Consider the following 15,675-nt stretch of genomic DNA (forward strand, 5'->3'; position numbering starts at 1 on the left):
ACACTACAACATCTTCTAAAAAAAAAAATCTTCCACAAGCTGAACTAAAATTGTAATGTAAATGTTGTATGAAGTTGCTGTATATTTATTGTTGCCTTTTTTTCGCTTTTTGTTTTTTTATTATTATCATTATTATTATTGTTGTTATTATTAATCTGTGCAATACCTCATTCATTTAATCTGTAAAGTTCGTCTCGTCTGTAAAGAGTCTCCACTTCCGTCCGGGACGTCCCGTCTCCTGACCCGCAGCCGGCAGGAAGCCGGAGCGACTCCGTTAAGCGCTCCCCGGAAACATTTCCACGTGTCGGGAGTTTTTTTTGTTCCTCGTGTGAGAGAGGAGAGGAGAGGAGAGGAGAGGAGAGGAGAGGAGAGGAGAGGGGGATGAAGGTGAAGCGGCGCGCGGCGACTCGGGCAGGAGCCTCCGCGCTCACTTCCTGTTCGGGCCTCGTTCGCCTCGCACAAATTATTTTTCCTAAGACGGTCGAGTCGCTCGGAGGCCGAGGCCGAGCGCCTCGACTCGGCACAGCTCGACACAGCTTTGTGTTTGTGTGTGTGTGTGTGTGTGTGTGTGTGTGTGGCGCAGAAAGTGAACCATCCATGTCTTATTTCTTTTTTCTTGTATTTTTTTTTTTTTTTTTTGGGAAAGACACTATTCCTGGACGTTTTAAAAGCTCAAGGATTTGCGTTAACGTGCCGTTTTGGTTTTCCGGGACGTGAACACGAGTGTGTGTGTGTGTGTGTGGCGCAGAAAGTGAACCATCCATGTCTTATTTCTTTTTTCTTGTATTTTTTTTTTTTTTTTTGGGAAAGACACTATTCCTGGACGTTTTAAAAGCTCAAGGATTTGCGTTAACGTGCCGTTTTGGTTTTCCGGGACGTGAACACGAGTCATGACACGTTTCCCCAGATGCATTGTGGGACTGTTAAAGGAATGCTCCAACATTTTGGGCAGAACAGCCTTTCTCTTTTCCCGACTTCCCCAGACTGAGACCGGATGCTGGACACCCAAAAAATAAACCTCACAGCAGCTCTGAAATTGCCAGGCTAATGACTCCCATAGACTTCAAGTCTTTATGCTAAGCTAACAGGAAATGCTACCCATAGGAGCTGAGCCACTGGACGTGCAGAGGTGAAGATGGTGTCCAACATCTGGTCTCAGTCTGGGGGAGGTCAGGGTTTTCCTTTCAGAAACCGTCTTTGGCTTCATAAGCACTACAGAGAAACACTACCACGTGCACACACACACACACACACACACACAGGCACGAGCGCTCCTGTTGAGCTGATGGAAGTTGAGTTGTGGTGTGTGTTTGGTTTTGTTCTCAGCTGGTCCTGCTGGTGGGCGGTGTTAACGCTCCGCAGGCCGACACGGTGACAGAAAATCAAAGCATCCGCTCCCCTTTTTTTTTTGTTTTTCGGTTAACAAACCATGATTTTATGCAATGCGACTGTAAATGCCTCTGTATAATAAAAAGAAAAGCAAATAAATGAACCAAAACTGGCATTTGCGAGAAGCTTGGGGGTGTGTCGACGTGCAGGGACAGAGCCGGCGGACGCTCGTTTTAACTGTGTTTTGAGTTTTTGGCGCCGTCCAGCGAGGCGACATGCTGCATCAAGAAACCGAGAAACTGACAGCCGACCTGTGAACGAGGTGGGGAGGGGAGGGGGGTGAGAATACTAAATTGTATACTTAAATAAATGTTAATATTTACAGAGAGACGTGGTCTGCCGTGGCTTCATGTTCCTCTGACTGACTGAGCTGCAGCTGTTTTTTTTTTGACAAACATTTTGTGATTTCAGCTTCACAGAGATTATCACCACTCAGATTATCTTCCTGTTCATATCGTTAAGAAATGAAGCCCTTGAAACACGAGCGGATTCCCTTGATCTGTTTCAACAATATTTGATGAGTAAATTAGCAAGAACTGATCTGAGAACTGGCAATAAATTAGTAAAAATAATGATGATGATGATGATTAAAAAGTTAAAAGAAGCTCAACAGAAAATTATCCCAAAAAAGGAAAAAAATAAATAAAAATCAGCCAAACATAACCAGGAAAAAAAGCAAAAAAAAAAAAGTAACAAATTTATTTTCACAATTAAAGTGTATATTAAGAATTAAAGTGCAAAATTTAAAAAAAAAAAAAAAAAAAAAAAAAGGTCAGCAGCTCAGCCATAAACTCTGCCTTTTAACAAAGTTTATGTTCACTTTGTGTTGACATTGTGCAGAATGTGTCTCTTTAATTCTGTGTTTATTACTGAGGTTGTAGTTTGCAGGTCTGCTACTGGACTGCATTACACTGAGAGGGGTTTCTCATTTTTTGTCCTCCCTATTCATATTCAATGAGGGGGGACAGAATATTGGAAACAGCTGTCAGTAAAGTGCAGCACTAACTATGAGCTCAATGCCAAACATAGAAGTGAATGAACACCTCTGTTACCGTGACAACAAGACAAGCTGAGCATTGTAGGCAGCACGAGATGAAACTTTATGGCACAACAGCTGGATTAGATTAGATTAGATTAGATTAGACTGTACAGATAACGTTGACACTGAGTGGGTTTGATAGTTTCTGTGCTGAGTTTTTGAACTTGCGCTGTGGAACAACAGCTGATAAACACATGAAGGACTTTCACTCACTGTGTACAGTACTAATGCAGTATAAATACACAGAGGACTAATGAATACCTCGGCTGAGTCGGACGCTCCCGACTATTTTTAAGCGGCGAGCGAAGACAGACGAGACAGCACCGCTGCCTCTCATCGCTCTCCTAAGAGCAGGATTTCATTTTCCCCATTAAACATGTGTATGACATTTAAGTGGCATTTTCTTGGAGATAAGAGAAGAGTTTTAATGAGGTTTACCCGTGAGAACCCCCCTCCCTCTCTCTACACACACACACACACACACACACACACACACCAGTATGTCAAACCCGTATTTACTTTGAACAGCTGCTTCGTCAACTTGGGAGTCGACCACAGGTGCTAAATACATTTGCTACGTAACCCGACTGAATTAGATTAGCTTTATTTACAGGCTGGACTAAAACCCACCACAAGATCAAATGCAACTTGATTGATCCCTGTAACGAGGAAACAGGCGGCTCTGCGAGCAGAATACAGCTGGGAAAAGTCAAATCAGGATGATGTTCATCATGAAAATAAACTCAGTAAATTAAGCGGCTAAAAGCTGCACTGAGCTGTTTAAACTGAATGAATCATCATTACAGTTAAAGGCATTTTCTGCAGCTGAAAGCATCTTCACAGGAAAACACACAAAACTTTAGATTTAACTCAAACTAAATCACGTTTTAATGTGAAAGGCAGAATGAGCAGGATTTGTTGTTGTGGTTTGTAAACACATTCACAGTTGGCCCTCCACTCCTCCGACAGATTTCCTTTCCTAGGATGGTGACGGATTAAAACGCCCACCCAAAATTTTACGCTGCTGTCCTAGGAGAATCTGACATCTTTAGTGACCCCCTGACCTTTCCTCGAGCACAGCCCTCAGGCCAAAATGTCAAATTTGCATGAGATATAATTAAATTCAGTGTCACAGCTGTCATATTTGGCGAGTCCCTTCACGCTCCCCAAAGGATGATTCCTCTTGATGTTGGTGACCTCATGACCTTTCCTGCTGCACCGACCTGAGGCCACAGTATCAAGCTTGATTTGTCAAAATCTGTTGGGCCAGACTCCCATGAACCATGTCAGCTTGGTGACTCATGATCTTTCAGGCCAAAATGCACAAACCTAATTCCCCTGCTATTTGCATTTTCCCAGCATGCACCAGTCCTGCAGCAGAGGACTCATGTCAGTTTATCGGCACGTACACAGAGGGAGGTAAAAACTAAATCACAGGCTGGAAGCAGTTTGATGAATAACAGCAGCAGGACTTTCTGAAAAGGGGAAAATTAATGAAAAGGTTAGAAAAAAAAACTCTGAAGTTGGACCAGAGTTTGATGGCGGCGGCCGGTCGTCATGGTGAAGGTGCGGTGATGGACGGCGAGGAGCAGCTGCTGTTTCCTAACTGCTGTCACTGCAGACGAGGTTAATCTCTCTGTTACCACCTTCCATCTGCTGAGAGCGTCAGAGCATCGCACCTTCCAGAGGTCGCAGCAGAGATGCTCTGCACTAAACAGATTGCATTCCAAGCTGCTGCAACGCCATCAAACGCTGCACACTTCCGCGTCTGGTCTGCAGGAAATACAGAAGAAGAAGAAGCAGTAGAAGAAGAAGCTCTCACTATTTCTATCCCTGCGTTCCAAATCGCATACTTATACTTTTTACTTTTAGTATGTACTGCAGCTGCCCTTTCAAAGTATGTAGTTTAGTATGAAATATGCATGCATATGCATACTATTGGGACACACTACATACATCATCCCTGAAGTCCGACCCTCTCGCTCACTTCCACCGCCGTCTGTAGCGGCAAATTTGAATGTTGTTGTCAAAATGCCGGTGCTGTTTCATACTGCGCTGTCCTCTGTCATATTTATTATCTTCTGTCTTCCTGTCGCTTCTGCTGTCACTGAGCGAGTTTTGTGCGATATGTGTGTTTTGTTGTCGTCAGTATGTGGGCGTTGCCTGTACACGCAACTCAGTCAGTGCGACGTAACGTCCGCTGCGCAAAGGATTGTGGGTCAGAATGGCCAGAGCAGCATGCTGACATGCAGACTGTGAAATCTGACTGGATGTAGTAGAACATCCTGGTACTCTTGGCATACTGCATCTGACATACTATGTATTGGGACACACTAAATCTTTTTTTTCCCTACTAAATAGTATGGTAGTATGAGTATTGGAACGCAGGGCAAGTTTTCTCCCATCAATATACTCCATGATATTAAAATCTTTCATTAGCTGAAGGCAGACTGCAGTCTCCTCCTCACTCCAAAAATGCTGACTCTTGCTGCTGTTCACCAGGTCGTTTTCCCCGCTTGCAGTAACCATAGCAACAAAGACGCCGCAGGATTCATTGCGAGTCGAGCGTGCGCAGACGTGACTGAATATTCCGGTTCGGGGCATTTTCCGACTAAGGTGTTTACATGCCACAGTATTCCAGTTGGAACAGGCACATGGCAGGGGTCTGATTCTGAATTCTCTCCAATCGGAATATGACCTTAATCGGGTTCGGTGTGTTTACATGACACGTGCGCAACAGGAATATTGAGGATATTCCGGTTAAAACAGGAATAAGGTGTGCATGTAAACGTGCTCACTGTTGGCAGAGCCGCTGGTTTTGAAGCCCGTCATGATAAAACTAGAGGTGCAATCATTTACACCCTGCCATGGTTAGATTGAGGCGACGCCGCTGAAAAATGACACGTATGACGTGTTTGTTTGTTTGTTTAAATGAAGTGAAGCAAGACGTCGAACATGATGTCACCGATTTCTGAGGGTCGTATCGGAGCGATTCGATTCTGGTGTCGTTTGGTTCATCAGCGAGCGGGGAGGAACTCTGATGTCTAACATGGAACAGCTTTGAGGAAAAATGTCAGAAACAGAAAGTTTCTGTAGAAAAGACGATGATACGGACTTTTCCGAGCTCGTCACGGGACAGGTCGACGTCACTCCATTCACCAGAAAAACAGCAAGAATAGCAGTTTCTGGATTTCCTGCACTGAAAAAACGCAAAATCTGACCAAGATTATTTGTCTTATTTCAAGTCAAAAATGTCTTATTTCTAGTCAAAATATGTCATTACACTTAAAATAAGACATGATCACCAGAAGTAACTTGTTTTTAGACAATTTTCACTTGTTTCAAGTGGAAATTCACTTGAAACAAGTGAAAATTTGCTTGTTTCATTGGCAAAATTTGCCAGTGGAAAAAGTGAAAATTCACTTGAAATAAGTGAAAATTAGCTAGAAACAAGAAACAAATTTTGCCAATGAAACAAGCAAATTTTCACTTGAAACAAGAGACAATTGTCTAAAAACAAGTTACTTCTGAGGTGATCATGTCTTATTTTAAGTGTAATGAGATATTTTGACTAGAAATAAGACATTTTTGACTTGAAATAAGACAAATAATCTTGGTAAGATTTTGAGTTTTTGCAGTGTGTTTGAAATAAAGCCAGGGAAACGTTCCTTTTGTAATGAGAACAGCTGCCAATCACAGCACCAGGTGGCAGCAGGGACACGCCCACCAAGAACACACACCTGTGGACATTTACCATGGCTTCTTAATTCAATTTGAAAAACAGAACAGACTGAGCCACAACAGAAAAGTCATGAACCAACAGATTTATTTCTCTTCACAAAAATATGTTGTGTCCAAAATGCAACGACAGTAAGTCAAACAATAACACATTAAACATTAAAGCGCTACAGATCCACATCAAAAAGAAGTGACGTTAAATCCAAAAAGTGATAGAAATATTAAATATCTCCTGGTAAGAATCAACACAAGGTGAGCAGGGCAGCAGATCCTGGCGTCTCCGGGTCAGAGCGAGAGCTTCAGCTGTGGGACGCCTCCACCTGAAACACACACGGGACACACACTGAGCCACCGGCCTGCCGCGCGCTGCACCAGGAAAAACCTAAAATGACTGTGATTATTATGACTTTAAATATAAAGCACTTCAAATAAAGTTTCAGAGCTCTTTTCAAACAGTAAAACAGAACTAATGAAACCACACAAAGAGTTCAGAAATGCTTTTTGACCAAAACTAAAGTTACTTTTTACTATAAATTATTTATTGTGCATTATTACAGATGATCTTCAGCATCACTACACAGCTGCTGTGAGAATTAATGTTCAATTGATTTTGATTTGGAAAGCCAATACAGCTAATAAGGATTTTGTCCTGAAGCTGCTGTCAGTTCACACACACACACACACACACACACACACACACTCAAACCACCTCCTCAGAGCCTGTAGGACACATTACTGCCTTTAAATGAAGAATCATAATGAATTATTACAAAAAATGCCAAACTGGATAATTCAACAAAGAAAAATAAGTTTGTGAGGTTTTTATCAGAAGTGGCTGATGTCTGGATATCTCCTGAAAGGCTGCAAATCTGTTTGGTGTGTGTGTGTGTGTGTGTGTGTGTGTGTGTGTGTGTGTGTGTGTGGTGAGGACGTGTTGTTATTTATAACCTCAGAGAGTTGAGGCGTTCAGCGGGGCGGCTAATGATAGCACACGCCTCCTGCACAGAGCCGGGACGAGCACCATGCATATCAGCACCGACCCCGATGCCTTCACTGGACCCCCCACCACCACCACACACACACACACACACACACACACAGCGGCTGAGGTCTCTCTGCCTCCTGTTTGGAGTTCCTGTCAGCACACAGGAAGTCTTACCCTTTTTAACGACGTGATGCTGCTTCCACGGATCGCCGCCATCAGGTCGTCTCGACTCGAGCGCTGCGGCGCCGGCGGACGCGACGGTTCGTCCCTCCTCTTCTGCAGCGACGGCTTCAGGGAGTTCTTCAGCTCCTTCAGGATGTCGGCGCTCTCCTTCTCGTTGGCGACGTTCTTCCCCCTCTTGGACTTGGGTTGTTTCCTCTGGGCCGGCTGGGCCTTGGTGCTGTTGGAGCCCTCGTGCTGCTTCACCATCTCTGCGATCTTCCTCGTCGGCGTGTTCTTCTCGGAGAGCGGCTCCGCAGGAAGACGTGAGGGAGGAGGAGGAGGAGGCGCAGGCGGAGGAGCGGCGGTGATTTTGTTCTGATTTGCAACAGTTTTCGAAGATTGCGACGGCTTCTTCGGTTGCCTGTTTGATGGCGAAGGTCCGGAGATTTGTCCCGTCGGTGCGACCGGCGCCTCCTGGCGACTCTGCTCCTTCTGCTGCTGCAGCCTCCTCTGGCGCTCCTGGTCCTGGTTGCGCGTCAGGATGCCGGTGGCCGTCATGCGCGGGCCCGGCAGGTCAAACTGGTAGCCGAGCTTGAGCAGCGTGGTGTTCTCCCTCAGCAGCCGCACCATCTCCATCTCCACCCGGCCGCCGCAGATGTGCCTCTGGTTCTGGAAGCGCAGCTCCACCAGCGTGGCGTTGTGCTGCAGCGCCGCCAGCAGGGCCAGGATGCCCTGCCCCGACACGAAGTTGGACTCGATGTTCAGGTTCCTGACGGAGCGGTTTTCCCGCAGCATCTTGGAGACGGCGAAGGCCACGCGGTCGTCGGCGTGCGTGTTGGCGAGGCTGAAGACGCGGACGTGCGTGTTGGCGTGCAGGGCCGCGGCGAAGCGGAGCAGCGTCTCCTGGGAAACGTCCTCGATGTTGTTGAGGTTGACCTCGCTCATGGCGGGATCGTTGCGCAGGATCTGCTCCAGCACTTTGTCGACGACCACGGGGTTTCCGCTCGGCCTGTCCGACGCTGCGTTCGGGTTCTGCTCTTTGTTGTCAGTCCTTGAAACGCCTCCCCTCCTGGAGTCACTCCCTGAGGCTTTCGGCAGCCCATTGCAGGCTTTCTGAGGACCTGCAGTCCTGAGGAAAGCCTCCTTTTTAAACTCCTCTTTCTTCTCTTTCTCCTCCTCCCTCGATGACCCGACATGTTTGCCAGATATGCCGTCGACTGTCTTCCCTTTGTGGAAAATCTTCTTCTTCTCATTGTCCTTAGGCTTGCTGGCTTCGCCGTTAATCGCTGTCACTCTTCCCACGCTGCTCTTATCTCGCCGTCCCTCCTCGGCGCCGGCCTGCACGCCATAACAAGATGGAAAATTAGGTCGAGCCCTGACATTCTCCCCTCCGACTTTTAATTAAGAATACCTTCCCAGAACTGCGGCTGAATGATTAAAGCTGGTATTTCTGTGACATCGTATTTTTAGACTGTTTTCCAATGACTTGTTGGGCGGAGATACACGTGGCTGTAGCAACACACACACACACACACACACACACACACACACACACACACACGCACCACACACTGCAGTTATTCAACAGATTTAAGCACAAAGCTGCACAGACTGGGGTCCAAGTCACATTTATTTCAGTTGTTTGGTCTTAAAACAAACCTTGTGGTCTTGGTTTCCACATCTTGAGTTCCTCGCTGTGTGAACGCTGTTTGATTATTGGACGGATGTTTTTTTTCATTCATGACTTTTAAAATGTAATTTATTTAACAAGGATGCAGTGATTTGAGTCGGGAGGAAGGCTGACTTGTAAATGAGGTAACAGAATTTTCAGAAAGTGAATCTATCTATTTTATGAATTATCTAAAGCTGCAGTCAGATTTATTTTTTCATGGGTTTTATGCATAAATCTTGTTTTAAATGAACATGATTGTGACCTTCATCACCGTGATGAGGAAGCTCGCCGTGCACGTCCATGTCAGGCTTTCTTTTTCAGACCTGAGCTGCATGTTAACGCTCGCCCTGCGACCTGCCGCCTCTCCATCCCGTTATTCACACGGTTACCATGGAAATCAGCATGTGAAGTTTACCTTCAGTTTGACTTTAATCTTTTGAAACATGAATAAAATCCCCTTTTTTCTGTTGAAAAAATATCAGAAATATTGTCTGAAAGAGACGTCCTGGGTTTTTTTTTTTGTTTGTTTGTTCAGTTCTTTTAAATCACTTTTAAATCACAGCTGAAGACTTTTCTGTTTGCCGCTGCCTTCCATTAAACCACATTAAGGTTATTCTGGTTATTATTAAGGTTATTCTGTTGTACTTAGATCTTATTCTTTATTTTTATTTTTTATTTACTTAATCTGTAATCTGTGGATACTGCTGAAAAAATGTGAATTTCCTGCGGGATGAATAAAGTATCTATCTATCTCTATCTATCTAAGGTTTAATATTTTACACTGCACTGTAACTTTTAATTTCCTGTTCTATCTTATTCTCCTTTTAGCTTCTTTTTATTAATTGTTTTTATGTATGTTTCTTGTGTTGCTTTTATATTGTTTTAATGCCTTTATGCTCTATGTAAAGCACTTTGAATTGCCTTGTCGCTGAAATGTGCTACACAAATAAACTTGCCTTGCCTTGCCTTGTTTGTTTGGTCAGGAAACACTTTCTTTTTTAATTTATTTGTAACTTTTTTATATTTGGTTTTTATTTTGTTATTTAATTTTTTTGGTCCGGAAACAGACTTACAGTGTTTTAACACTTTCACCACGTTCTGTATACATAATTTGTAACTTATTTCATATATTAATTTAATATTTTTCATTTTCTATGTTTTTTCCTTCTATATTTTTTGCATAGTGTTATTCTTTTTTTTCTGAAGTGACAGCATTACAGTTCTGTACGTTCTTCTCCTTCGTATCTCAGGTGTGTCTCCTCACCTGGCCGGGACGTCCGCGGTCGCCCTTCTCCTCCTCCAGCAGCTTCCTGTTCTCCTCGTCCCAGTACTTGAGCAGGGCGTCCCGGTCGAAGCTTCCCGTGGGCGTTTTGACCGTCTGGTCCTTCTGCCGGAGGCCGATGGGGACGTCGTCGTCGGGGTCGAGGTCGGCCAGCTCCCTCTCCAGCTCCTGCAGCTCCTCGGACGACAGCGTGGCCAGGAGCTCGTCCTCGTCCACGTCCTCGTACCTCCCCAGCTCCCGCCGGTACCCAAAGGTACTCATGGTCCTCGCCTCGCTCTCTCCTGGCTTCTGGCTGCTTGATGCACTGATCTGACCTCTTCCCCTCCTCGTTTTCGTGTACGCCGTCCCGCTTGAATCTGCTGGTGCCTGTTTACTTGCTGTCTATCTGTCTGCAGCGTCCAGGAGAGACAAAGCAGGGATGCTGTGCGGCGATGGCGGCGAGTCACCGAGAATCCCTGTCCGTCTGATCTCGCCAGCTGCCAGAGGAGCCTGACGGGGAGGGGAGTGATGGCCTCGTCTTTTTTTAGGGGCTGCAGAGTGTTGGGCAGGCGGGTCAACGAGATAAGCTTACAAGAGGAATGCGAGCCCACTTAGAGGCCCCCGCGGTGAGAGCCGTCACCGACTCGTGCCTAGAAAGAAAAAAAAACAGCAGAAAGCCGCGGGGGGACGAGGCTCTGCGGCGTTACGTAACGTGTCCGGGGCGCAGGGACACGGCTTCGTTATGGTGTTTGTTTGGGAAACACTTGTTGTCCCGTGGGGTTGGGGGGGGCAAGGGGGGGCTGGCACTGCCGGGGAATGGCGGGTGACACGGACGCTGTTTACATGAGCGAAGTGGACAAGGTCGCCGCAGGTCACAGCGGCTTGTACAGAGACTTCAGAGTAATAATCTGAGAAAGCTTCAACTGTTTTATCACGTAAGCAGGTGCTGTGACGGCGAGCTGATCCACCGAGCGGCTGACGCCTCGCGCTCTCAGCCAGGAGCCTCAACACTTTCAGGCCGGTCAAGAAAAAAAAACCTGTTTTAGCCGCTCTCTCCCTCCTGCTGCACAGGAAGTGATGTAATCATTAATCAAAGCAAAGGCAGCAGTTTGGAACAAGTGGGAGTCCTCATTCTGCTTGTACGAAATGTTGGAAGAAACAGCAGTGACCTTTGATCACCACAGGGGTCGCCAAACTCAAGAAAACAACAATCATCACCGATTATCACTGAGCAAATTTTACACCAAAAAAGCGGTCACATATTTAAAAATAATCTGTCTACTTAAATATGCCTTAAATGAAGTAAGGTTCAAAGTGTGTTTGCTGGATTAGGATGAGCTGTGTTGATCCTCACAGGGTTGAGATGCAATTTACTTGCAAACTAAGCAAGAAAGTCCCTAAAGAATAGCAAGACATTAGTAAAATGTCACAAGAAAATTAGCAAAAGAAAAAAGAAAACCAAAGAAAAAAAATCAAACAAACACAGAAATTGCCTGAAATTAAGCAATAAATAAATACATACATACATACATACATACATACATTTTTAAAAATCTGAAAATTAGCCAAAATAGGAAATATTTTTTCATGTAGCATAATTCTAAACATATAATTATAATAATTTTTAATATAATTTGTTGTTTTCCTTTGCCTCCTCTCCTTCATCAGGAGCAGCAGGCGGGTCAGGGGTCAGAGGTCACCGTGGTCGGCTCTGTGTGTTATCTGGTTGCCATGACAACGGCTCTCCACCCGTCACTAAGCGCCCGCAGCGAGCTGCGTGTCGTGTTTCAGGTCCGACGCTCTGAGCCTCGCCGCTGCAGTCTCACTGCAGGTTTGACCTTTGACCCGGATTATTCCAGCTGTGCCGCTCCATTAGCAAACACACTGACGCTGATGAGGGGAAACACAAACACACACACACACACACACACACACACACACTCTGACAGCTGCCGGTCGAGTGTGACCCGGCGGGGGTTTGGTTGGTGAGCGGTGGCGGGTCAGAGCGGGGCGAGGCGGTGCCGGGCCGCTCCACACCCGCAGGACTCTGCGTCTGCAGCAACACGCCACCATCTGTTTTCTACCACAAACTGAGTGGAAAAGATAATATTGTTGAAAATAGAACCCAGTTTCTGGGTTATCAGTGTCACTTGAGTTGAAAGTACTTATTTCATTTTGATCAACTTCTGCATGAAGACATGAGCTGAAGAAATTAAACTGTTGAAAAGCAAAAAAATCAAGGCCACATATCTCCAATCAACTGAGCGTTCACACATAGAAATTATGTAAAATTCTTCCTGGCTGTCTGAGTTACCTTCACCACCAATAGTCCGGTCATTTTATGAAAAAACCTGGGACAAATTGCAAGAGAAGCAAACTCAAGTGATTTTGTATCCTCAGTTTGTCCTGAGTGAGGGGAAAAAAGTCCCAAGAAATCCCATTGGTGGAAAGTTTTGAAACTCACCTATTTATGGCCACATATTACCAAGAAACACTGTTTTTAACACACAGGGGAAAGGGGCTCAACATTTTACTTTCAGATATCACTATAAAAATTCATGAGATGATTACACACACAAAGACAAGAAAAAAAGTCAATTACAAGTTCTTTGAATTATTCTGTTTACACATGTATATCACACATTATCTGATTTGATATATGCTAATAAGGAATATAAGGAATAAATGCCAGAACAGATATTTAAACAGTGAATTAAAAGGTTACTATATATATAGTAACCTTTTAATTCACTGTTATATAGTAACCTTTTAATTCAAGGTTACTTTATATAGAGTAACCTTTTAATTCACTGTTTAAATATCTGCTCTGGCATTTATTCCTTATATTCCTTATTAGCGCATATCAAATCATATAATGTGTGATATGCATGTGTAAACAGAATAATTCAAAGAACTTGTAATTGACTTTTTTTCTTGTCTTTGTGTGTGTAATCATCTTGTGAATTTTTATAGTGATATCTGAAAGTAAAATGTTGAACCCCTTTCCCCTATGTGTTAAAAACAGTGTTTTTTTGGTATTATATGGTCATAAATAGGTGATTTTCAAAACTTTCCACCAATGGGATTTCCTGGGACTTTTTTCCCCTCACTCAGGACAAACTGAGGATACAAAATCAGTTGAGTTTGTTTCTCTTGCAATTTGTCCTAGGTTGACCCAAATTTTGGCCTAAAATTACTGGACTACAACACGTCTTTATGTCTTTATCTCATGCTAACCGTTAGCATGATGCTAACGGTTAGCACAGTGTGTAAACAGCATAGACATAATATACATATATGATGTATATCAGGGTGTTTTATGTAACTATCCTACATTAAGATATTAATGGTATCACCTGTGTGCAACGAACTATCTCTTAATAATAATCCTATGTCTGTTCTGTTGTGGGATATTAATGCAACGCCCAGCAGTTATACAGCGTTAGTAAGAGGTGTAGGCAAATAATTCAACGTGCTCCATGAAATCTCACTCCAAGTTTTTTTTTTTGAAAAGTTGGCAGCTCTGATAAGCTACCAAAGCAACTTGGGCCATTTTATGCTGTGTGTACGTTTCATCTGTTGTTTATAAAACGGCTGCTTCCCATCCTTAAATGTGATTGGCTGAGCCGCGTTCCATGCCGTTGTAAAATCAGTGTAACCCGCTGGCAGACCGCACCACAACATATCCCTGCGCCACTGTAAACACACATCGCACGTTGTGCCTTCTGGAAGGTTCTCCTCTCTCCACAGAGGAACTCTGGAGCTCTGACAGAGTGACCATCGGGGTCTTGGTCACCTCCCTGACTGAGGCCCTTCTCCCCTCCGATCGCTCGGTTTAGATGGCCGGTCAGCTCTAGGAAGAGTTCTGGTGGTTCCCAACTCCTTCCACTTAGGGGAGACTGGGGTAAGATGAGCCATTTTTCATATTTAGGATCACTACATCAAGGCAATCATAGTTTTGTCGCTAACTAATATATCTGCATATATTTCAGGATGTTGTGCATCTCTTCAAACAAACAGAATGAGTGTAAACATAACTGTTTCCATAATATAGCATGTCCAAAAAAAGTGGTCTCATGGCACAACTTACCCCGTGCATGGGGTAAGTTGAGCATAGGAGCGGGGTAAGTTGAAACTCCTCCCTCCATCTTCCTCTCGTTCCATCTATCCCCATCCCTCCCTCAATCCACCCATCTCCCACCTCCGCTTTCACTCAATATTCCACCTGTCGAGGTTGCAGGGGAATACAAATTGCTCAGACCTCCTTGCTGTGCCACCAACTCTGTGACGTTTGGGGAGTTTTGCGATTATATCGCATCTTGGGAAGAATCCTTGATCTTTCTCTTTGAAAGTAAAGGTGGGTTTACCATAACCAGCTTTGCCTCTCCTCAAGAACTTAGACTCTAGATCATTGCCTTCAGTCCTCTCCAGCAAGCCTCAACTTACCCCTACCGGCTCAACTTACCCCAGAGCTACCATTTTGACTTTTTTAGTCCCCACAGCTAAAATGGTGCACTTTTATGCTAGGTTTATGACCTCATGTTGTAGCTCATAGATACCACAACTGATGTATAAAACAAATTTAAAATGACCTGTTTTGGTCTTAACACAATTCTCAGGAAACTGATGATAGACTGAATTCACTTTCAAGAGTAAAAAATGTTTTTTTGGAAATAAATGTCTAACCACTTTACCTATGTGGTTCTTACCTTCACAGACTCCATGAAATGATGCCTTCCTCCTAAATATTTGGTCACATGATCAATATTTTTTACCGTTTCCTAGCAACAGGGGGTGGCTCAACTTACCCTTTGGCTCAACTTACCCCAGTCTCCCCTATGGATGATGGAGGTCACTGTGCTCATCGGGACCTTCAAAGCAGCAGACATTTTTCTGTACCTTTCCCCTGATTTGTGCCTAGAGACAATCCCGTCTCGGAGGTCTACAGACAATTCCTTTGACTTGATGCTTGGTTTGTGCTCTGACATGCACTGTCAGCTGTGGGACCTTGTATGGACAGGTGTGTGCCTTTCCAAAACATGTCCAATCAACTGAATTGACCACAGGTGGACTCCAATGAAGCTGCAGAAACATCTCAAGGATGATCAGAGGAAACAGGATGCACCTGAGCTCATTTTTGAGCTTCATGGCAAAGACTGTGAATATTTATGTACATGTGATTTCTTAGTTTTTCATTTTTAATAAATTTGCAAAAATCTCCCCAAAAAAAAAAAAAAAAAAAAAACTTTTTTCATGTTGTCATTATTTGGTGTTGTGTGTAGAATTTTGAGGAAAAAATGAATTTAATCCATTTTGGAATAAGGCTGTAACATAAAATGTGGAAAAAGTGAAGTGCTGTGAATACTTTCTGAATGCACTGGAGCTTGTAGTTTTAAAAAAGGAGATTACCTGCCAATAGCTCAGTGCTC

General features: G+C 44.2%; 2 protein-coding genes across 3 annotated transcripts in view; one reads left to right on the forward strand and one right to left on the reverse strand.

Annotated features, from left to right (window-relative positions):
- Positions 1-697, forward strand: part of wasla (WASP like actin nucleation promoting factor a) — a 25,986-nt gene extending 25,289 nt beyond the window's left edge. For both annotated transcript variants that reach the window (XM_030053184.1, XM_030053186.1), the window contains one exon: positions 1-697. This exon is cut by the window's left edge and continues 113 nt beyond it. The gene's annotated coding sequence lies outside the window, so the exon portion shown is untranslated.
- Positions 698-6,236: 5,539 nt separating this feature from the next.
- Positions 6,237-11,322, reverse strand: lmod2a (leiomodin 2 (cardiac) a). The gene is made up of 3 exons (XM_030053187.1): positions 10,250-11,322; positions 7,326-8,651; positions 6,237-6,486 (listed from the first exon to the last, which is right to left on the reverse strand). The coding sequence occupies exons 1-3, from the start codon at positions 10,526-10,528 to the stop codon at positions 6,466-6,468; spliced, it is 1,626 nt and encodes a 541-aa protein (XP_029909047.1). The 5' UTR covers positions 10,529-11,322; the 3' UTR covers positions 6,237-6,465.
- Positions 11,323-15,675: the final 4,353 nt, after the last annotated feature.

Source organism: Myripristis murdjan, chromosome 6, assembly GCF_902150065.1.
Source record: "Myripristis murdjan chromosome 6, fMyrMur1.1, whole genome shotgun sequence".
Classification (NCBI taxonomy): Eukaryota; Metazoa; Chordata; class Actinopteri; order Holocentriformes; family Holocentridae; genus Myripristis; species Myripristis murdjan.

Coding starts and splice junctions, on each gene's coding strand:
- lmod2a (XM_030053187.1), bottom strand. CDS start 10,528: ATGAGTACCTTTGGGTACCGGCGGGAGCTGGGGAGGTACGAGGACGTG. Junction 8,652..10,249: donor ACCGCGGACGTCCCGGCCAG/GTGAGGAGACAC, acceptor TATGGCGTGCAG/GCCGGCGCCGAGGAGGGACG. Junction 6,487..7,325: donor GCATCACGTCGTTAAAAAGG/GTAAGACTTCCT, acceptor TGTGTGTTTCAG/GTGGAGGCGTCCCACAGCTG.